The sequence below is a fragment of the Salvelinus alpinus genome, chromosome 33, assembly GCF_045679555.1.
Source record: "Salvelinus alpinus chromosome 33, SLU_Salpinus.1, whole genome shotgun sequence".
NCBI lineage: Eukaryota > Metazoa > Chordata > Actinopteri > Salmoniformes > Salmonidae > Salvelinus > Salvelinus alpinus.
The window spans coordinates 23,992,922-24,016,422 of record NC_092118.1 but is presented as its reverse complement, the minus strand read 5'-3'; the positions used below and the strand labels follow the sequence as shown (position 1 = coordinate 24,016,422).

Below are 23,501 nucleotides of genomic sequence, written 5' to 3'. Positions count from 1 at the left end.
GAGACATTTGTGCAGGGTGCTATGGCAACCATGGCCCTGTCCTGCTATCTCCACTCCAGAATTGTGTTCTACAGTCTGGAGACGGCCAATCAGATGTGAAGAACTGAAGTGCTGCCTGGTGTCTTACACCATATTTCTGCTGTGATGATGGAGATGACCGGAATAACATGACCATCAGCCAGAGGTGAGCCACAGGTCACACTTACCCTCCATACAAGAACACATTCGTTCCTATAAGACAGATTTATGCAGCTGGGAGACAATAAGCTATAGTAGAATGAGTTACATCACTAATAAGACATAGACGTTTTCACGCAGACAGTTCAGAGGTGGTGTTAATGTTGGAATGTTATTAGTGAAGACAGTGGTCCATCCTCATTATGACAACAGGTGTTCAGTGGGAATAAAATAATGGAATCTTCTCATCTTATTCCTCTTTGATTGGATACATCCATTTTTTCAAAGCAAAAATATCAAAGCAATATCTGCCAACACAACTGTTATTGTTCCACCTCGCTTCACAATACAAGGTCAACAAAATATGAAGTTCACCAAATACAGGACTTCTCAAAAAAACTAAAACAAAAGGAATATTCGCTATTATAGTTGGCTGAATGACAGATTTTATTATAGCACCAGAAGCTATACATGGGGCAAGGGGCATGGACTTGAAAAGAAAAAAATATATGAATTGAATGTACTGTACATAAAGTCTGCCAAAAGACAGGAGGTGGTACTTACAGACTCCACCATTGAGCAGAACACATGTATCTGTGACCCAAGCCTTGACCTAGAGAACAGTGAAGAGAAGAGTGAACGGCCTACCCACAATCCACCCTGCTAGTAGGTCAGGTGGGCTGAGTGGAGACGCTCAACCAACACATTGGTTGACATTTGCAGTATGGGCAAGGTAGTGGGGGAATGGTCAAGGAAAATGTGTCACCAACACCAAGAACTCTTGGAAGATTAGGCCAAATGAGGACCAATCAAATCAAATCAAAACCACGAGAGGAGGAAAGGTTCTGGACCACAGGTTGGTCAAGAACCAATGTAGGCCTACAGTCTTCTTCAGTTCAAAACCAGCTAAGGGAATTATACATTCCTCTTTACATATAAACACAGCTGTGCTGTGAGAGTATATTCACTTACAGACATATAAAAATACTTGTCAACTAGTTTGATAAGAAAATAATGTATAAAAGTATAAAGTAAAAACATTTAATCAAGTCCATCAAATAATCATTTTCGTATGTTTCTTTTTGTCTTATATTACATGATGGTATAACAAAACTACAATAGTTCATTGGTTTCTATTACGCATAAATACAGATCATATTGAAAAGGATGACAAGACAACAGAATGTGTGAATTGCCTTGATGTTAACTTTAAAGGTGAGAGGTCAGGTGATGTAACCTCCATGTGACTGTGGGAGTCATGGAAACAGCTCCAAACTGGCCCAGAGTCACAACAATAACCTTGGAGAGAACATGAACACATCTCCAAGAATAATTGAAGGTGGTGTGTAACAAACAACCATGTCATTGAAATGAAGTTACAGTTTGTTTATATGAGTGAGCTTCAACAGCTCAATACCTCTGTCTACTTTAAGTAATAACTACGTTCCAAAAGAGAGCCAAATAGATGGTACAAAAATCACTGTTCAAACTGAGAGGGATTGATTTGAAAAGATATGTCAGAGAGGAGCATTTCTGAAACTGGTCTGCTATTAACATCATCATTATCAGTGAGGTACATAAATACTACCCATGGTCTCTTCTGCACTGCTTGTCAAAGATTACAAATATAAAGAGTTTAAAATGTATAATTCTGATTAGGCCAACCTGACTTTGAGATAGTCAACAACAACCGGTAAGAGTCAGAGAAGAGTTGTACAACTAAATAAATAAAACAGGTTTGATATCATGTTATTAGAAGCCTAAAGTCTATGAACCTTACAATGCAAGTACAGTAAACATGCCATATTTGGCCAGTGAGATGAGTGCACAATCCATAGACGTAGAAACGGATCCGCTGACGCCGCTGGAAAGTGAAGTTGTCATAATAACTTTAGGGATATCTAGGTTTATACTGTACAGCGTACATACCTGTATACATGTTATGTTCATAGAAGTCAAACCAAAGTCATCAACCTTACACGCTGTACTGTGGCCATTTAATAAGTAATTAGAAATACGCTTTCAAAATCACAACAAATTTCACTTATGTACAGTAGCGGATTAGCACATGGAAGTAAAAACGGATATGGCATGACATACACAAAGCTTCATAAGATCATCTCTCTATTCTGATGAGAAACTGGTACTAATAAACCTCTCATTGACATTCTGGATATATATATTTCTCATTCAATCTCGGCAAAAAGTACAAATGTCATTGCAAGGCAAGAAAAAGTCCTTCAGAATACAAAAAATGATATTGTTTAGCTGATTTAAGAGGCAATGTTTAGTGTTAGGACTTTCTCATATGAATTGTATTATTGTTGAAGGTCAAGAGGAGTTTAACATTTGGCGTTGTCAGTTTCTTCTAGAAGTGAAGTCCGGGGGCAGGGGGGGGCAGCAGTTCCTGGTAGCTACCATAGGAACCTCTGTTGAAGTCATGCACGTGGAGAAGGCAGCGCTCAGTCATCCATACAGGATGTCATGTCAGGCAGGAGGCGGGGACTGGTGACAGTAGCTGGGTGAGTGACAGTGATAAGGCCCACTCAGACGATCACACAATGGCAGCCACTCTTGTCCTTTTCTTTCCGCGTGGGTTCTGGCGAGGGCGGGCATTCCTGTTCCTGGAATTTCCTGTGAGGAGAAAGTGCATTATTACGTTATGAGTAAGCAGAGATAGAAGTATTCTAACAAAATAATCTGACTCATTCAAGCAACAATTGTTTTGTTCTGGCTTTGAGTGTAGATGAGATAACATCCTGTCATTGACATTAGGGCATTCTCACATATGAAATTCGGTACTCTGTTTCAGTTTTCTGGAGCGTTTGTGAGAATTCTACAGAATACGTTTTGATTTCACAAAACCTGTAAATAAGAGTTTCAGGGTGCAATTAGCAAGACGCACATTCTACATCAGTGTTTTCCAACCCTGGTCATCCAGTACCCCCAACAGTACACATGTTTATTGTAACCCTGGACAAGCACACCTGATTCAACTTGTTAACTAATCATCAAGCCCTCAATGAGTTGAATGAGGTGTGCTTGTCCAGGTCTACAATGAAACTGTGTAATGTTGGGGGTACTGGAGGACCAAGGTTGGGAAACACTGTTCTACATGATGTTAGCAAGCTAGCTTGTTTAAAACGGGCAAAAAAGTTCCACGCGTCTCGCACTGCCACCTGGTACTCTAGTCATAGATCTTGAACGCACTACTCACGCAGGACCAGGATTCGTTGCAGCTAGAGTTTGTTTCTGTTTCAAACATGCTGTATAGCTCAGATCAGGGTACCAAACTTTCCAGGATCCAGATCATAAGGGGATATGTGAAAGTGCCCTTAGTGACATTCCATGTGGAAGTATTGCATAAACCACCTTTCACATGTACTTGAGAAAGACAGACTAGTGCCAGTGAAGGAACAAAAGCTGAAACTACTTCTTTCCCTCAACCCATTGCCACTGTATTCAGGGAGGTATAGTGGGGTTGTGGTGCCACCTACAGTCAGTAATGAATCCACCCACCTGATTACTCTAACCAACTCTACAGTCAGTAATGAATCCACCCACCTGATTACTCTAACCAACTCTACAGTCAGTAATGAATCCACCCACCTGATTACTCTAACCAACTCTACAGTCAGTAATGAATCCACCCACCTGATTACTCTAACTAACTCTACAGTCAGTAATGAATCCACCCACCTGATTACTCTAACCAACTCTACAGTCAGTAATGAATCCACCCACCTGATTATTCTACAGTCAGTAATGAATCCACCCACCTGATTATTCTACAGTCAGTAATGAATCCACCCACCTGATTACTCTAACCAACTCTACAGTCAGTAATGAATCCACCCACCTGATTACTCTAACCAACTCTACGGTCAGTAATGAATCCACCCACCTGATTACTCTAACCAACTCTACGGTCAGTAATGAATCCACCCACCTGATTACTCTAACCAACTCTACGGTCAGTAATGAATCCACCCACCTGATTACTCTAACCAACTCTACGGTCAGTAATGAATCCACCCACCTGATTACTCTAACCAACTCTACAGTCAGTAATGAATCCACCCACCTGATTACTCTAACCAACTCTACAGTCAGTAATGAATCCACCCACCTGATTACTCTAACTAACTCTACAGTCAGTAATGAATCCACCCACCTGATTACTCTAACCAACTCTACAGTCAGTAATGAATCCACCCACCTGATTATTCTACAGTCAGTAATGAATCCACCCACCTGATTATTCTACAGTCAGTAATGAATCCACCCACCTGATTACTCTAACCAACTCTACAGTCAGTAATGAATCCACCCACCTGATTACTCTAACCAACTCTACAGTCAGTAATGAATCCACCCACCTGATTACTCTAACCAACTCTACGGTCAGTAATGAATCCACCCACCTGATTACTCTAACCAACTCTACGGTCAGTAATGAATCCACCCACCTGATTACTCTAACCAACTCTACGGTCAGTAATGAATCCACCCACCTGATTACTCTAACCAACTCTACGGTCAGTAATGAATCCACCCACCTGATTACTCTAACCAACTCTACGGTCAGTAATGAATCCACCCACCTGATTACTCTAACCAACTCTACAGTCAGTAATGAATCCACCCACCTGATTACTCTAACCAACTCTACAGTCAGTAATGAATCCACCCACCTGATTACTCTAACCAACTCTACAGTCAGTAATGAATCCACCCACCTGATTACTCTAACTAACTCTACAGTCAGTAATGAATCCACCCACCTGATTACTCTAACTAACTCTACAGTCAGTAATGAATCCACCCACCTGATTACTCTAACTAACTCTACAGTCAGTAATGAATCCACCCACCTGATTACTCTAACTACCTCTACAGTCAGTAATGAATCCACCCACCTGATTACTCTAACTAACTCTACAGTCAGTAATGAATCCACCCACCTGATTACTCTAACTACCTCTACAGTCAGTAATGAATCCACCCACCTGATTACTCTAACTAACTCTACAGTCAGTAATGAATCCACCCACCTGATTACTCTAACTAACTCTACAGTCAGTAATGAATCCACCCACCTGATTACTCTAACCAACTCTACAGTCAGTAATGAATCCACCCACCTGATTATTCTACAGTCAGTAATGAATCCACCCACCTGATTATTCTACAGTCAGTAATGAATCCACCCACCTGATTACTCTAACTAACTCTACAGTCAGTAATGAATCCACCCACCTGATTACTCTAACTAACTCTACAGTCAGTAATGAATCCACCCACATGATTACTCTAACCAACTCTACAGTCAGTAATGAATCCACCCACCTGATTACTCTAACTAACTCTACAGTCAGTAATGAATCCACCCACTTGATTACTCTAACTAACTCTACAGTCAGTAATGAATCCACCCACCTGATTACTCTAACCAACTCTACAGTCAGTAATGAATCCACCCACCTGATTACTCTAACCAACTCTACAGTCAGTAATGAATCCGACCACCTGATTACTCTAACTAACTCTACAGTCAGTAATGAATCCACCCACCTGATTACTCTAACTAACTCTACAGTCAGTAATGAATCCACCCACCTGATTACTCTAACTAACTCTACAGTCAGTAATGAATCCACCCACCTGATTACTCTAACCAACTCTACAGTCAGTAATGAATCCACCCACCTGATTACTCTAACTCTACAGTCAGTAATGAATCCACCCACCTGATTACTCTAACCAACTCTACAGTCAGTAATGAATCCACCCACCTGATTACTCTAACCAACTCTACAGTCAGTAATGAATCCACCCATCTGATTACTCTAACTAACTCTACAGTCAGTAATGAATCCACCCACCTGATTACTCTAACTAACTCTACAGTCAGTAATGAATCCACCCACCTGATTACTCTAACCAACTCTACAGTCAGTAATGAATCCACCCACCTGATTACTCTAACTCTACAGTCAGTAATGAATCCACCCACCTGATTACTCTAACTAACTCTACAGTCAGTAATGAATCCACCCACCTGATTACTCTAACTCTACAGTCAGTAATGAATCCACCCACCTGATTACTCTAACCAACTCTACAGTCAGTAATGAATCCACCCACCTGATTACTCTAACTCTACAGTCAGTAATGAATCCACCCACCTGATTACTCTAACTCTACAGTCAGTAATGAATCCACCCACCTGATTACTCTAACCAACTCTACAGTCAGTAATGAATCCACCAACCTGATTACTCTAACTAACTCTACAGTCAGTAATGAATCCACCCACCTGATTACTCTAACCAACTCTACGGTCAGTAATGAATCCACCCACCTGATTACTCTAACTAACTCTACAGTCAGTAATGAATCCACCCACCTGATTACTCTAACCAACTCTACAGTCAGTAATGAATCCACCCACCTGATTACTCTAACCAACTCTACAGTCAGTAATGAATCCACCCACCTGATTACTCTAACTAACTCTACAGTCAGTAATGAATCCACCCACCTGATTACTCTAACTAACTCTACAGTCAGTAATGAATCCACCCACCTGATTACTCTAACCAACTCTACAATCAGTAATGAATCCACCCACCTGATTACTCTAACCAACTCTACAGTCAGTAATGAATCCACCCACCTGATTACTCTAACTCTACAGTCAGTAATGAATCCACCCACCTGATTACTCTAACCAACTCTACAGTCAGTAATGAATCCACCCACCTGATTACTCTAACTAACTCTACAGTCAGTAATGAATCCACCCACCTGATTACTCTAACTAACTCTACAGTCAGTAATGAATCCACCCACCTGATTACTCTAACCAACTCTACAGTCAGTAATGAATCCACCCATCTGATTACTCTAACTAACTCTACAGTCAGTAATGAATCCACCCACCTGATTACTCTAACTAACTCTACAGTCAGTAATGAATCCACCCACCTGATTACTCTAACCAACTCTACAGTCAGTAATGAATCCACCCACCTGATTACTCTAACTCTACAGTCAGTAATGAATCCACCCACCTGATTACTCTAACTAACTCTACAGTCAGTAATGAATCCACCCACCTGATTACTCTAACTCTACAGTCAGTAATGAATCCACCCACCTGATTACTCTAACTAACTCTACAGTCAGTAATGAATCCACCCACCTGATTACTCTAACTAACTCTACAGTCAGTAATGAATCCACCCACCTGATTACTCTAACTAACTCTACAGTCAGTAATGAATCCACCCACCTGATTACTCTAACTAACTCTACAGTCAGTAATGAATCCACCCACCTGATTACTCTAACTAACTCTACAGTCAGTAATGAATCCACCCACCTGATTACTCTAACCAACTCTACAGTCAGTAATGAATCCACCCATCTGATTACTCTAACTAACTCTACAGTCAGTAATGAATCCACCCACCTGATTACTCTAACTAACTCTACAGTCAGTAATGAATCCACCCACCTGATTACTCTAACCAACTCTACAGTCAGTAATGAATCCACCCACCTGATTACTCTAACTCTACAGTCAGTAATGAATCCACCCACCTGATTACTCTAACCAACTCTACAGTCAGTAATGAATCCACCCACCTGATTACTCTAACTCTACAGTCAGTAATGAATCCACCCACCTGATTACTCTAACTAACTCTACAGTCAGTAATGAATCCACCCACCTGATTACTCTAACTCTACAGTCAGTAATGAATCCACCCACCTGATTACTCTAACTAACTCTACAGTCAGTAATGAATCCACCCACCTGATTACTCCAACTCTACAGTCAGTAATGAATCCACCCACCTGATTACTCTAACTCTACAGTCAGTAATGAATCCACCCACCTGATTACTCTAACTAACTCTACAGTCAGTAATGAATCCACCCACCTGATTACTCTAACTCTACAGTCAGTAATGAATCCACCCACCTGATTACTCTAACTAACTCTACAGTCAGTAATGAATCCACCCACCTGATTACTCTAACCAACTCTACAGTCAGTAATGAATCCACCCACCTGATTACTCTAACTAACTCTACAGTCAGTAATGAATCCACCCACCTGATTACTCTAACCAACTCTACAGTCAGTAATGAATCCACCCACCTGATTACTCTAACTAACTCTACAGTCAGTAATGAATCCACCCACCTGATTACTCTAACCAACTCTACAGTCAGTAATGAATCCACCCACCTGATTACTCTAACCAACTCTACAGTCAGTAATGAATCCACCCACCTGATTACTCTAACTAACTCTACAGTCAGTAATGAATCCACCCACCTGATTACTCTAACTAACTCTACAATCAGTAATGAATCCACCCACCTGATTACTCTAACCAACTCTACAGTCAGTAATGAATCCACCCACCTGATTACTCTAACTCTACAGTCAGTAATGAATCCACCCACCTGATTACTCTAACTAACTCTACAGTCAGTAATGAATCCACCCACCTGATTACTCTAACCAACTCTACAATCAGTAATGAATCCACCCACCTGATTACTCTAACCAACTCTACAGTCAGTAATGAATCCACCCACCTGATTACTCTAACTCTACAGTCAGTAATGAATCCACCCACCTGATTACTCTAACCAACTCTACAGTCAGTAATGAATCCACCCACCTGATTACTCTAACTAACTCTACAGTCAGTAATGAATCCACCCACCTGATTACTCTAACTAACTCTACAGTCAGTAATGAATCCACCCACCTGATTACTCTAACCAACTCTACAGTCAGTAATGAATCCACCCATCTGATTACTCTAACTAACTCTACAGTCAGTAATGAATCCACCCACCTGATTACTCTAACCAACTCTACAGTCAGTAATGAATCCACCCACCTGATTACTCTAACCAACTCTACAGTCAGTAATGAATCCACCCACCTGATTACTCTAACCAGCTCGTGGAAAGCCTGGTCTACATTCATACGGATTTTGGCTGAGGCCTCCATATACGTCACCTTGAGCTGTCTGGCCAGCTGCTGGCCCTCCTCCTGGGTCACCTGAAGGGACGAAACAGGTACAGGGATAAATCGTAGATAAATAGCATGTACTCTTTGGCATCACCCTGTGCCCCAGCTGGGTGAAGACTTCACTTTAGGACCAATAGAACGGTTTCAAATGATCAAACAAGAATCAGGAAACTAGGGACATCTGCTGGTGAGGTTGAGAAACACATGGGTCAGAGGGTTCACATCCAAGAGTGGGTCACTAAGAAACATGTAAACAATACAGCAAATGTATCACATTACATTTTACATTAAAATAGCACCTGATTTCTATGTGCTTAGGTAGAATATTGTTGCTTCTGGTCCGTCCTAAACTATTACGACAAGATTAGAGACCAGGGCCCGTATCCACAAAGCGTCTCTGCGTAGGAGTGCTGATCTAGGATCAGTTTAGCATTTTAGTTCATAATAAATAAGATTGTATGGACAGATCCTAGATTAGCACTCCTACTCTGAGACACGTTGTGGATACGGGTTCAGACCTCATTGCAAAATCATTTATTCTACTGTCCTAAAACAGCTGAACCCATTGAGTTGCCAGTAATGGGTAGAATTGAATCATACTCCTCAACCAATATGTTAAAGACCACATTTAGACTAATTAATTTGGATGAATCATATTGAGTTATCAATTCTAACAGAGGCCCCACATTATATTCAGTCAATAAAAATAATTACGACAGTAATTGATGTGATCAATGCATTTACATTTGATCAGATGAGAGAATGTGTTTTATTCCAGCAGATGACAGTGTGGAGTCATGTGGGAAAGTGAACTGCAGCTGAAAGCCAATAAAGGCCACGGAATGAGCCCTCTCCTTTTCATACCCTCCCTCTCTCCTCTTTTCCTCTGTCCCACAATGTTTTTGTTGGTCACCTTCTCTTTCTCTCTTTTTCACACTCCCTCTTTGTCTACCCAAATAGCTCCAGCCACCACCACCACCACTATCCATTTTCACATTTCAAAATGTAAATTAGAAATTGCACATTTTTAAAGCTTGTTGCTTTATATTTACTTTCCTCACATCACCCTAACATGTACTGTATGTGTATTTGCGCTGTAGCTGGGCTGTTAGGAGGACTGCTACTCACCTGTCTCTGGAGCTCCAGATCTGCTTTATTGCCTACAAGGATCATGGGAAATTCATCACGGTCTTTGACTCTGAGGATCTGTCTTTGGAATTTGTAGATTTCTTCAAAGCTGTGAAACATAAAGCACGCAGCATCACTCGATGCCCCCAGTAAACTCTACACATTACCCAGCCAGAAGGGAGCTTGGTTACAACACCAAACTGTGACATAGAGCTCAGATATAAAGATAAAGCTGAGATAAAGCTGGTGCCTCTGTGGACCTCCCAGGAATGTTGTCTCACAGCCACAAAAATGACCCCCCCTGCCCTCCCCTCCCCCACTGCACCCAGGCAGACGGGATTGACGTCTCTGTGAATCAGACAGGGTGGGTGAAGGGTGAACGGGGGTACTCCAGAGCACAGACAGAGAAGTCAACGAACTACTGTTGTACTGCGTGCCTCAATGTTCCAGAAATGTTTGCATGGGCATTGCAGTAACACCTTGGTGAACTTGTGAGCAGCCTCAGTACAGGCTTACCTGCCTTCCATTGACCAGGGAGGGGTAGCCCTAAGCAGGTCTGTCCCTTTAACCAGAGCTTTGCTCCCCGTTGACTTGAAAGGCTTTTAGTGTAATACAAATATCATGCTAACTGTTTGAACCAAATGGCATACATAGAAATATCCCCCAGAGAGAAAGGGAAACAGAATGTAATCACAAACCCAGGAGTGCATTCTAGTGAATGGCCGCCGGCGGGCAGTTTAGCGAGCACATAGTAAATCTGGAGAGCCTTGACTAACGTAAATGGAGGAAGGAAAGACTGTTTACAGCATACACACAGGGAGAGAGGGGACTCTTGAGGGGTGGGTTGAGACACACCACCATCACATTGCTGTACAGGGACCAGGGGGGTGACAAGGGCCCAAGACTGCCCACCACAGTACAGGACAGCACATATAGAGGGGATGCATTCATTCTCATGCAGGTGATTTAATGCAGGGTTTTTACACAGAAAACCAAAGCCTGTAAAGAGGTGGATGTTGAAAGAGAGGTATATGAGCAGAGAACAAAAGAGAATGACTACACAGGTTGGCGAGAACGGAAGTGTGGGAGAACAAGAGAGAGTGAGTGAGAGAGATGTATGTGTTTAGCATGAGAGGGAGAGCGAGAGAGGTCAGGCAGACAGAGGGAGAAAGACAGAGATAGAGAGAGAAGCGTAGACCAAGATAGGCGCAGATAGAGAGACGCGCAGACAGAAAGAGAGAGAGAGAGTGAGAGAGAAAAGCGCAATCAGAGATAGGTGCAGACAGAGAGAGGCACAGACAGATAGAGAGGCAGCATGGGGGTGACACGTGACTGGGTTGTCACTCACCTTCCTCTGTCAGTGACTGAGAAGACAAGCAGGAAGCCCTCCCCTGTCCTCATGTATTGTTCTCTCATGGCTCCAAACTCTTCCTGTCCGGCCGTGTCCAGGACTAACAAACACAGGGACAGACACGTTAGACACACACACACAGTAGCACTTCTCCTGAAAAAGGTGCTGTACAAAACTAAACCCTCCAAGATAAGAACAGTAATCTCCTGTGAAGGCTGGTATTTCTCAATGAACATTAGTGTTGTGGTCAGATTCTCCTGTTTGTTTACAGGCTGAGGGTCTATACTTACTGTCAAGCCGGGCCGCCCTCTCGTCAATGACACACTGCTTCGTATACGAGTCTTCAATTGTGGGATCATAGTCAGTGACAAAGTAGGACTTGAGAGAGAAAGAGGGAGAGAGGAAGGGGGAGAGTGAACATGGTGTACAGCAAGGACTGAGGAGACATACAGCAGAGAAGGCAGTGAGATAAACAACTGGCTTTGGCTCGGTCTTCTAGAGAGTAAACACTCCATCCACTTGTGTTGTTGAGTAACTCGTTGACCTCTACACTACTATGCAGCATGCAGGAGGTAAACACATAATCCTGACCCGTGTGTTGTGAAAGCCAGGGTAAATACGGACTCACATAACATAACCACTCCACTGTTTCTGAAGGCCACAGGAAAACAAGGTCATCTGGAGTGTTCATGACCAAAACACTGATAATGTCACTGGCACTTCTGTCGCCACTATTCCAACAATGACACTACTTAGCCATCTTCCAGAGGCTGGTAATGAAGCAGTGACTGGGACTGCCTGTCTGTCTCCATTGTGAGCAGGATGCTCGGAGTAGGTAGAGACGGGGCTTGAAGCTGTGCATTTTATTACATTTTCTCTGCATGTTTTGTAGGCCTCTCCTGTGGGACTAGTTAAGTGACAGCTGAGAACGACATACAAAGCATGTCCTATATCAGAGTGGAACACAGTGCACTGGCTACATGTGGACAGGAGGGGTGGACTCACTGCTGAGCATAACATTATGTCACTACAGGTAAAAATACATTTACATTTGAGTCATTTAGCAGACGCTCTTATCCAGAGAAACTTACAGGAGCAATTAGGGTTAAGTGCCTTGCTCAAGGGCACATTGACAGATTTTTCACCTAGTAGGCTCAGGGATTCAAACCACCGACCTTTCGGTTACTGGCCTAACACTCTTAAACGCTAGGCTACCATGAATAAAACAGTCTAAATTTGTTCAAATGCATGAATCATCTTTCCATTTTCCTTTTAAACAAACTATTGTGACAGGAGTGGATCTAATCTGGTAGTGGATTAAATCAGTGTACGTGTATTGATTCATGGCACATGGTCACCTGTTTGACTGTTAAAATATGCATTGTCTTTTTCAGTTAATCCACCGACGCAGATGGAAATATACTGCCTTCTCTCCCTGCCTCTTTCTCTCCCTCAATAAACCCCCCTTTCTTACTACCTACTCCACACACTCTCCAACTCTCTCACACGCATTATTTCATACAAATTCCCTTTTCTCTCCATATTTCTCTGTTGCACACATAAACTCGCCCCTTCCCATACTATCTGTCTCTCCCTCACCCGAGCTCATTCCTTCTCTCTCCCCATTCCTCTCCCTCTCCCGACATGCCTCTTCCTCTCTCGCCATGCCCCTCCCTCACTCCTCATGCCTCTCCCTCCCCCCCCCCCCATATGCCTCTCCCTCTCCCCACATGCCTCTCCCTCTCTCCCTAGTCCTCTCTGTATGCGCTGCATGCATGCTGACATCACGTCCACTTGGCACTGTTCAATAATTCATCAGCGGTCCTGCATATGTCTGCAGCCTGCTCTGCTGCTCCACTCTCTCCATGCTGGTTCCCCTGATTGATGAGGCTGCAGTACAGTGAAGTGCAGGCTGAGAAAGAGAGAATGTATATCCAGAAACAGCACTGGCTGTGTCCAGTAATATACAGTTGAAGTCAGAAGTTTACATACATCTTAGCCAAATACATTTCAACTCAGTTTTTCACAATTCCTGACATTTAATCCTAGTAAAAATTCCCTGTTTTAGGTCAGTTAGGATCATCACTTTATTTTTAAAATGTGAAATGTCAGAATAATAGTAGAGAGAATGATTTATTTCAGCTTTTATTTCATTCATCACATTCCCAGAGGGTCAGAAGTTTACATACACTCAATGGGTATTTGGTAGCATTGCCTTTACATTGTTTAACCTGGGTCAAACGTTTCAGGTAGCCTTCCACAAGCTTCCTACAATACGTTGGGTGAATTTTGGCCCATTCCTCCTGACTGAGCTGGTGTAACTGAGTCAGGTTTGTGGGCCTCTTTATTCGCACACGCTTTTTCAGTTCTACCCACAAATTTTCTATAGGGTTGAGGTCAGGGCTTTGTGATGGCCACTCCAATACCATGACTTGGTTGTCATTAAGCCATTTTGCCACAACTTTGGAAGTGTGCTTGGGGTCATTTGTGACCAAGTTTTAACTTCCTGACTGATGTCTTGAGATTTTGCTTCAATATATCCACATCCTTTTCCTACCTCATGATGCCACCTATTTTGTGAAGTGCACCAGTCCCTCCTGCAGCAAAGCACACCCACAACATGATGCTACCACCCCAGTGCTTGGGATGGTGTTCTTCGGCTTGTAAGCCTCTCCCTTTTTCCTCCAAACATAACAATGGTCATTATGGCCAAACAGTTCTATTTTTGTTTCATCAGACCAGAGGACATTTCTCCAAAAAGTACGATCTTTGTCCCCATGTGCACTTCCAATCCGTAGTCTGGCTTTTTTATGGCGGTTTTGGAGCAGTGGATTCTTCCTTGCTGAGCGGCCATTCAGGTTATGTCAATATAGAACTCGTTTTACTGTGGATATAGATACTCTTGTACCGGTTTCCTCCAGCATCTTCACAAGGTTCTTTGCTGTCGTTCTGGGATTGATTTGCACTTTTCGCACCAAAGTACGTTCATCTCTAGGAGACAGAACGCCTCTCCTTCCTGAGTAGTATGACGGCTGCGTGGTCCCATGGTGTTTATACTAGAATACTATTGTTTGTACAGATTAACGTGGTACCTTCAGGCATTAGCAAATTGCTCCCAAGGATGAACCAGACATGTGGAGTTCTACAATTCTTTTCTGAGGTCTTGGCTGATTTCTTTTGATTTTCCCAGGATGTCAAGCAAAGAGGAACTGAGTTTGAAGGTAGGCCTTGAAATACATCCACAGGTACACCACCAATTGACTCAAATTATGTCAATTAGCCTATCAGAAGCTTCTAAAGCTTCTGATAGGCTAATGTCATGTCATTTTCTGGAATTTTCCAAACTGTTTAAAAGCACAGTCAACTTAGTGTATGTAAACTTCTGACCCACTGGAATTGTGATGAGGAATTATAAGTGAAATAATCTGTCTAGAAACAATTGTTGGAAAAATGACTTGTGTCATGCACAAAGTAGATGTCCTAACCGACTTGCCAAAACTATAGTTTGTTAACAAGGAATTTGTGGAGTGGTTAAAAGACGAGATTTAATGACTCCAACCTAAGTGCATGTAAACTTCTGACTTCAACTGTATGTGATGGATCCTCATATGGCTCATTGGGTACATCACCATTAGCTCCATATTCAACACAGGATGACTCCCACTGTGGGGTGGGTGACTAACTGGGACAACACAACCACAACAGCCTCCCAGGGTGGGAAGGAGCTTAGCTCACTGTTCTTCCCAGCACCATTCAGTATTCACTGTATATACAATTGTGTTTGTGCTATCATGCCAACCTCTTGTCACTCCTTGTCATGCATGGCTTAACAAGGACAGCAATTGAGTTGGCAAGAGCACAAACAGATCTGGGACCAGGCTACTGAACTTCTTCTATTGTGCAGCCTCACACCACCGTCTCCATGACAACACTGAACAGCCATCACTGCACAGACAGCTGATCCTGTCCAGAGTCCAGACTGACTGGTCAGTCACTCAATCTGCAGGGGGTCTATAGTCTGGTCTGCTTGCACACACACACACACACACACACACGCAAGAGCACACGCACACACACCCCCACACCTAGCCACCGACCCCCCCACAGTGGACTCTCTTTGCACAGTGAAGTGTCCTGACCTTCAGTCGCACCTTAACACAGATGCCAGTGGGAACTGAAAAAAACACTCCCTGTTCAAACACTCCTAAAATGCAAATATTCTCCTCTCAAGTGAATTAACCAATTGCTTCAATAGTAGCTGAGCCTTTTTCATAGAATTACATTTAATTTGAATTTGGAGAGCAGCTGAGGTTAAATCCCTCTTTAACAAAACAGAGTGCTCCTGTAGTCTGACAGAGTTCAGCCAACCCTTCCATAAATTACTTATGTTTTTGTGTGCACCAACTAGACAGCCTTAGACACATTTTCCATATGAGCACCAGTGTGTGTGTGTGTGTGTGTGTGTGTGTGTGTGTGTGTGTGTGTGTGTGTGTGTGTGTGTGTGTGTGTGTGTGTGTGTGTGTGTGTGTGTGTGTGTGTATACAGTGGGGAGAACAAGTATTTGATACACTGCCGATTTTGCAGGTTTTCCTACTTACAAAGCATGTAGAGGTCTGTAATTTTTTATCATAGGTACACTTCAACTGTGAGAGACGGAATCTAAAACAAAAATCCAGAAAATCACATTGTATGATTTTTAAGTAATTAATTTGCATTTTATTGCATGACATAAGTATTAAATACATCAGAAAAGCAGAACTTAATATTTGGTACAGAAACCTTTGTTTGCAATTACAGAGATCATACGTTTCCTGTAGTTCTTGACCAGGTTTGCACACACTGCAGCAGGGATTTTGGCCCACTCCTCCATACAGACCTTCTCCAGATCCTTCAGGTTTCGGGGCTGTCGCTGGGCAATACGGACTTTCAGCTCCCTCCAAAGATTTTCTATTGGGTTCAGGTCTGGAGACTGGCTAGGCCACTTCAGGACCTTGAGATGCTTCTTACGGAGCCACTCCTTAGTTGCCCTGGCTGTGTGTTTCGGGTCGTTGTCATGCTGGAAGACCCAGCCACGACCCATCTTCAATGCTCTTACTGAGGGAAGGAGGTTGTTGGCCAAGATCTCGCGATACATGGCCCCATCCATCCTCCCCTCAATACAGTGCAGTCGTCCTGTCCCCTTTGCAGAAAAGCATCCCCAAAGAATGATGTTTCCACCTCCATGCTTCACAAACAGAGTATAGAACAGAGTATAGATTAGAGCAGAGTACATAGTAGAGTATAGAGTAGAGCGGAGTGCGGAGTAGAGTATAGAGAGGAGTATAGAGTAGAGTATAGAGCAGAGCGGTGTATAGAATAGAGCAGAGTATAGAGTAGAGTATGGAGTATATAGTAGAGTATAGAGTAGAGCAGAGTACATAGTAGAGTATAGAGTAGAGCGGAGTGCGGAGTAGAGTATAGAGAGGAGTATAGAGTAGAGTATAGAGTACCGCAGAGTATAGAGTAGAGTATAGCGCAGAGCGTGTATAGAATAGAGCAGAGTATAGAGTAGAGTATATAGTTGAGTATAGAGTAGATTAGAGCAGAGTATAGAGTAGGGTATAGAATAGAGCGGAGTGTGGAGTAGAGTATAGAGAGGAGTATAGAGTAGAGTATAGAGTACCGCAGAGTATAGAGTAGTGTATAGCGCAGAGCGTGTATAGAATAGAGCAGAGTATAGAGTAGAGAGTATATAGTTGAGTATAGAGTAGATTAGAGCAGAGTATAGAGTAGGGTATAGAATAGAGCGGTGTATAGAGTAGAGCACAGTACAAAGTAGAGTATAGAGTAGAGCAGAGTATAGAGCAGAGTATACAGTAGAGCAGCGTATAGAGTAGAGTATAACATTTGATTTTATTTGAGTATAGAGTATAGAGTAGAGCATAGAGTAGAGCAGAGTATAGAGTAGAGCGGTGTATAGAGTAGAGCGGAGTATAAAGTAGAGTATAGAGCAGAGTATAGAGTAGAGTATAGTGTATAGAGTAGAGTATAGTGTATATAGTAAAGCAGAGTATAGAGTAGAGTATAGAGCAGAGAAGAGTAGAGCAGATTATAGAGTAGAGCGGTGTATAAAGTAGAGCAGAGTATAGAGTAGAGTATAGAGCAGAGAAGAGTATAGAGTAGAGCATAGTATACAGTAGAGCATAGCAAAGCAGAGCAGTGTATATAGTAGAGTAGAACAGAGTATAGAGCAGAGCAGAGTACAGAGTAGAGCAGAGTATAGAGTAGAGTAGAGTATAGAGCAGAGTAAGCAGAGTATAGTGTAGTGCAGAGCATAGAGTAGAGTATAGAACAGAGTCTAGAGCAGAGTGTAGAGTAGAGCGGAGTATAGAGTAGAGCATAGAGCAGAGTAAAGCAGAGTATAGAGTAGAGCAGAGAAAGAGTAAAGAGTAGAGCGGCGTATTGAGTAGAGTAAAGCATAGAGCAGAGTATAGAGTAGTGTAGAGCAGAGTATAGAGTAGAGTAAAGCAGAGTGGAGTGTAGAGTAGAGCAGTGCAGAGCGGAGTATATAGTACAGCAGAGCCCTCCGCTCCACTCAGCCCCAGCCACTCAGCCAGAGGGAAGGAAACTAAACCTACACACCAGGACAGCCAGCCCAGGCCAGCAAAGCGCTCTGATGTCACAGAGGAGATATTCCCCAATCCCCACCCACCTAACCACCCACCCACCTACCAACTAACCCACCCATCCATCCACCCACCGCCACTCATTTCCACTGCTGCCTTCCAGCACCACCACCCCACCGACCACCCACTCCACACCATGACAACATTAGCGGTCTGTTCACCATGAAAAGAGGGTCAGTGGAACCAGTGTCTCTCTCAGCTGCAGCCTCTGCACTCATTTAGTTAGCCTACATTGTGCTGCAGCGCTGAGGAGTCGTCTCCCTAGTCGACAGCTGCTATACTAACCCTGTCTGTCTCTGACTCTCTGATAGACAATCTAACAGATCCTGTGTTACGACTGCTGGCTGACAGCTTCATCTCCACCAACGGGAAAACAAGGATACGTGTAGGCGTGCAATAAACGCCATTCACCCACTTCCTCACCACACAAACAGCTTACCGTGCTATATATAGATACACTCCTTTCTATCTGAGACAGCCATCCCACTCGTTTGGGTAGCAGGAGTCTCACGTAAATTACTGTTAGGGCTGGGTGATATAGCCAAAATATCATATCATGTTATTTAAAAAAAAAAAATGAGACGATATCACTGTATTTTTTGAACATGAGACGGTATCACGTATTTTTTTAAATGAGACGGTATCACGTATTTCTTTTAAATGAGACGGTATCACGTATTTCTTTTAAATGAGACGATATCACGTATTTTTTTAAATGAGACGGTATCACGTATTTCTTTTAAATGAGACGGTATCACGTATTTTTTTAAATGAGACGGTATCACGGTATTTTTTATTAAATGAGACATATCACAGTATTTTTTTTAAATGAGACGGTATCACGTATTTTTTTTAAAAATGAGACGGTATCACGTATTTTTTTAAATTGAGACGGTATCACGTATTTTTTTAATGAGACGGTATCATGTATTTGACGGTATTTTATGTTTTGGAATAATAAAAGTTCCAATGTGCTTCATGAGTAGTGTGTGACCATAGGATGGCAAGTGATTTCAATGGGTCTTTCTCCATTCTGATTGGTTTATACTGTTAAATTCAACTTCAACCTAAAATAATTTCCTGTATTTCCATAAATTTCTACATTTCCTGCACTCATTTGAGAACATTTCCACACTGCCACGATATGGGCAAAAAACTAGGCCTTGTTTTTAACCAAATGTTGCAATTGCGATTTAGATTTAGAACACTTGGGTGAGCTTTTGGAATCATGGAAATATAATGTTTATTCTAATTCTATAGTTAGAATATAACTAACAGTGGGCACTTTGATTACAGTGTTTGACATGACAATGAATGAAAATGCCATGGACAAGTTATTGTGACAGGGTAGAAACTAAAAAGTGATGTTCAGTGTTTCCTAGGGGAGCCTATAATCTTTTGCTACATTAAATCTTTATTCACGTAGCCAACATATTCATGCTTCGCCTATTCCTCTTTGATTTAGAAGATACTGTTGCACAAACAACATGCTGATTTAGGCCTCCACCAGCACTGGTATCAGGCTGTATTAGCTAGCTACGTTTACTCTGACTTAGTACTTTTATTAGCTAGTTAGTTAGCCAGTATAGAGTAGAGCAGAGTATATAGTTAGCTAGCCAGCTAACTAGCGATTAGCATTAGTGGCTAACACGATTTAGTTTTAACTTCCTAAGAAAATACAAACTAGCTGTTTGCAGATGTAAATAACACAAACTAATATTGTAATTATAGAACGCTTGTGGATTTATATTAAGATCAAATAGGAAACAAATTCATTGGCATCAACATTGTTGCATGCGCTGCATTGACCATGCAGACTGAACGAAACCAAACATTCAAATACCGTTATAGAAGGTAAAGTAAAAACCCAAACCGGTCCGTGTATCAATACCGGTATATAGTAAAATATGGTATACCGCCCATCCCTAATTACCATTATAGCTGATCCAGCATAAGATAAACAGCCAGAGCAGAGCACAGCCATGGATTCACCAATCAGTTCTGTGAAGGGAGGGAGGCCGGAGATTTCTCTCCAAAATTCTCTAGGCAATTAATTAACAAAAACACACATATTAGAGGAAAATGGTATGCCTGCCTACTGGATCATAATAAGCGTGAACACAGCAGACTAAGAGGAAACGGAAGAGTTAATTTCCTTCCATATGTGCCCTTAATGCCCTATGAGGATTCAGAGACCTTGACTTCCAAATCAAGAAATTGAGCTTCTCTAATGAGAAAATGTAGATTAAATGGTAGGAAAACTTGTATTATCCCTTAGAAAAATTATGCAAACAGCTGCAACTTTATAATATCCCTCAATCCCTATACAGCTCCCCTCTCAGCCAAGCCTGACCAATTCCAGCACCTGGTCGAGCTGACACAGCGTTAGAGAGACACACACTACAGCTGGGCCCAAGGTAGGGTAGGACCAGGACACTGTGGAGGAGAGGTCCAGTAAGGGGTAGGGGAGACGCGGTAGTAGGGGTAGGGAAGTACGGGACAGGGTAGGGGGGGTAGTAGGATCCCAGGTCCAAGTGCAGCCATTTCAATTAACAATACCGTTAAACTCAGGCCAGACCACCTAGTTTAGACTCTAGAAATAACCAAGTACCACCCTGTCAGTGGTCAACACCCCAGTCCTGCCTGCCAACCCTTGATAAAGATGTATGAACCAGCCACCACCACAACTTTAACTTAATTTACAGTACCTGCACAACAGCAGTCAGCCATAACACAAATAACTGCTAATCTGACATGTTTTGGAAGTATGCAGGAAGTATGCAGGACTTGATGACTGCATACAAATACAGGTGATGAACTCAACTGTCTTTTCATCTGCATTGATTTATGGGAGAGTTGAACCAGTGCCAGCTCAAAGCAGATCCCAGTGAGGCCTGCTGCTTTAACTCCAGACCTGCTTAACACCTCTCATTTGTTTCTAGAATGCAGCAACAGAACTCCCCCCTTGAAGTAGAGCTGTTCCGGAGATTTGCATAGTCAGGCTTTCCCTAGATTCTCCTTCATTCCCCAGCTTACATGGATGTGAATGGGGAACTGGACTGGCCCATTATACTGGCTGTTATAGGGGTAGTCTACACTATCATACTGGTCACTGCTTCCATTAGGGGTGTTAGGTACAGTCATGTTGAGGGTTCACTAGGATGACAGCCACTAGCCACAGTTGGCCATTCAAAAAAATGGTCCCCCAAACATCCAGCATTGTTGTCTCTTCAGGGTCAAAGTCCATTGATAAGGTGTACTTTTCAGAATATAGTCCATCTGAGTTCATCTTATCTCTGTCCCCACCAATACTTTTTACACTGAGCCGTCCTCTAAAACAACCTCACTTGTGGAAAATAAAGAGTAAATAAACACCTGTGAACATTGAGTTTAATTTGTGTCAGTCAGGCAGCTGTAGACTTACACCACTCCCTTAGCCATCCCCTTCCTGTTCCCCTGCCCTCCCTTGTCCTACAGGGTTAACCTCTGCTGAACCTGGGGGACTGTCCAGGGGTCGCCTGTCCTCCAGCTGCCATCAGTAATCAACCATCACCCAGCACAAATAGCCACCATTACATTAAGGGTTAACATGAAGCAGATGGGAGCATAGGAGTTCTGCTTGTCCAATACTACCGTCTGCTATACTCCATCCCTCTCCACACCTTCATGTGTGACTTCATCCCACTGGAGAGTTCCAGCCAAGAACACAATTACAATTTGTTGTGTGTGTGAGTAAGCGAGAGAAAGAGAAGGAGAGAGGGAGAGAGAGAGGGGGGAGAGAGGGAGAGGGAGAGTGAGAACGAGAGAGAGAGAGTGAAAGGCCTACACTTCCTGGGGAAAAACCCACTTGTCCCATGAGCTCATGCAAACCAGAAAGGTCAATAATTCAATAACTAATACACATGAAGAGGGAGAGCACAGCAGCACACAATGGGTCCACCGCCTTAAAAGGGCACCAGGGACCTCACCCCTGAGGCTGAAGGAAGCCTCTATCACTCTACTGTAAATGCTATTACACTGCTTCAATAGAAAACAGCACCATGTTGGAGATATTTTAGGTGTACTGAAAACGGTTCTACTATTCCTCATAAATTCCTCATCACATCACATCTGATCTCACCACATTTGAGGTGGTGGCTAGGGCTTTAGCATCTGGAATTATTTCATCTGATTGAATTTTTCTTGGTCTCAGTGAGCAGAAACTAGTGCCAATGTCCAGCTTTACCTGCTGTTTTATCATATCTAAAAACTCATATCTAACCCGACTGAGCAAAGAGAGGAAAGGTCCAGAATGATTCTGAACAAATGAAGCGATGAAATGAAGTGTCCACAACGCCCCCAGCCTGTCATCCTCCCAATGGCCAGATAGAACAGATCCCCTGGCCCCTGTCTCTGCCAGAGCCTCTCAATCAGCCACCCACACCCAGGCCCCCGCAGAAGAGCCCTCCACCTCAGATACCAAAATCTATTTAGCTCCCAAATAGATGTTCTCACTGCACTGGAGCCAGGGCTCAGCCACAGGCCATGGTACAAAACATCACCAGGGGAAAGACTAGCTAGCTGGCTCTCCATAGTTAGAGCCTTCTTCACCCATGTGCTCAGGTCTCATACTGTGTACATATACAATTACACAGCAGCCCTCTGTCAGTCTACTGAGGCCTCTGCTCTGGTCTCACCCCGCACACAGCTCTGGACTGGATAATAGTGAGGTTACCATCAATTAGAGAATCATCTTAGATTAGCATCATTTAGAGTCTGAGGCTGAATGGCCTCCTCTGTGTCAGGACTAGGTCATGTTGCCTGGGGGCTCTCTGGAACAGGAGTCAACGGAAAAGAACACAGACACGCACAAACAGACACGCCACAGCAGTAGCAACGTTTCACCTCAAACATGAGACAGAGTAGCTTTATGGCATGAAACTACATGGGTAACAAAATCATATGTTCTGGCCTTGGTCTGAAAGTCCTATTTGGTCCTGGTGCTGTACACCATAAAGAGCGTAGCAACAAGGAGAGTGTTCCTGCTGAGTCTAAAGCAGGGAGGGAAATGTTGATCAAGTCCACTGAGCCAACCAGGCGCTCCCCTGCCCTCCGTGGCATTATAACTTCAATCGGC

At 42.9% G+C, this 23,501-nt stretch overlaps 1 protein-coding gene across 1 annotated transcript in view; it reads right to left on the bottom strand.

Moving 5' to 3' along the window:
- Positions 1 to 1,204: 1,204 nt before the first annotated feature.
- LOC139562763 (ras-related protein R-Ras2) overlaps positions 1,205 to 23,501 on the bottom strand; it is a 42,494-nt gene continuing 20,197 nt past the window's right edge. The window contains exons 2-6 of the mRNA XM_071380760.1: positions 12,011 to 12,098; positions 11,718 to 11,820; positions 10,370 to 10,478; positions 9,153 to 9,271; positions 1,205 to 2,811 (exon numbers count right to left, since the gene is read on the bottom strand). Coding sequence (XP_071236861.1) covers positions 2,724 to 2,811; positions 9,153 to 9,271; positions 10,370 to 10,478; positions 11,718 to 11,820; positions 12,011 to 12,098 — 507 coding nt within the window. The 3' untranslated portion in view covers positions 1,205 to 2,723. The remainder of the gene's footprint in view (positions 2,812 to 9,152; positions 9,272 to 10,369; positions 10,479 to 11,717; positions 11,821 to 12,010; positions 12,099 to 23,501) is intronic.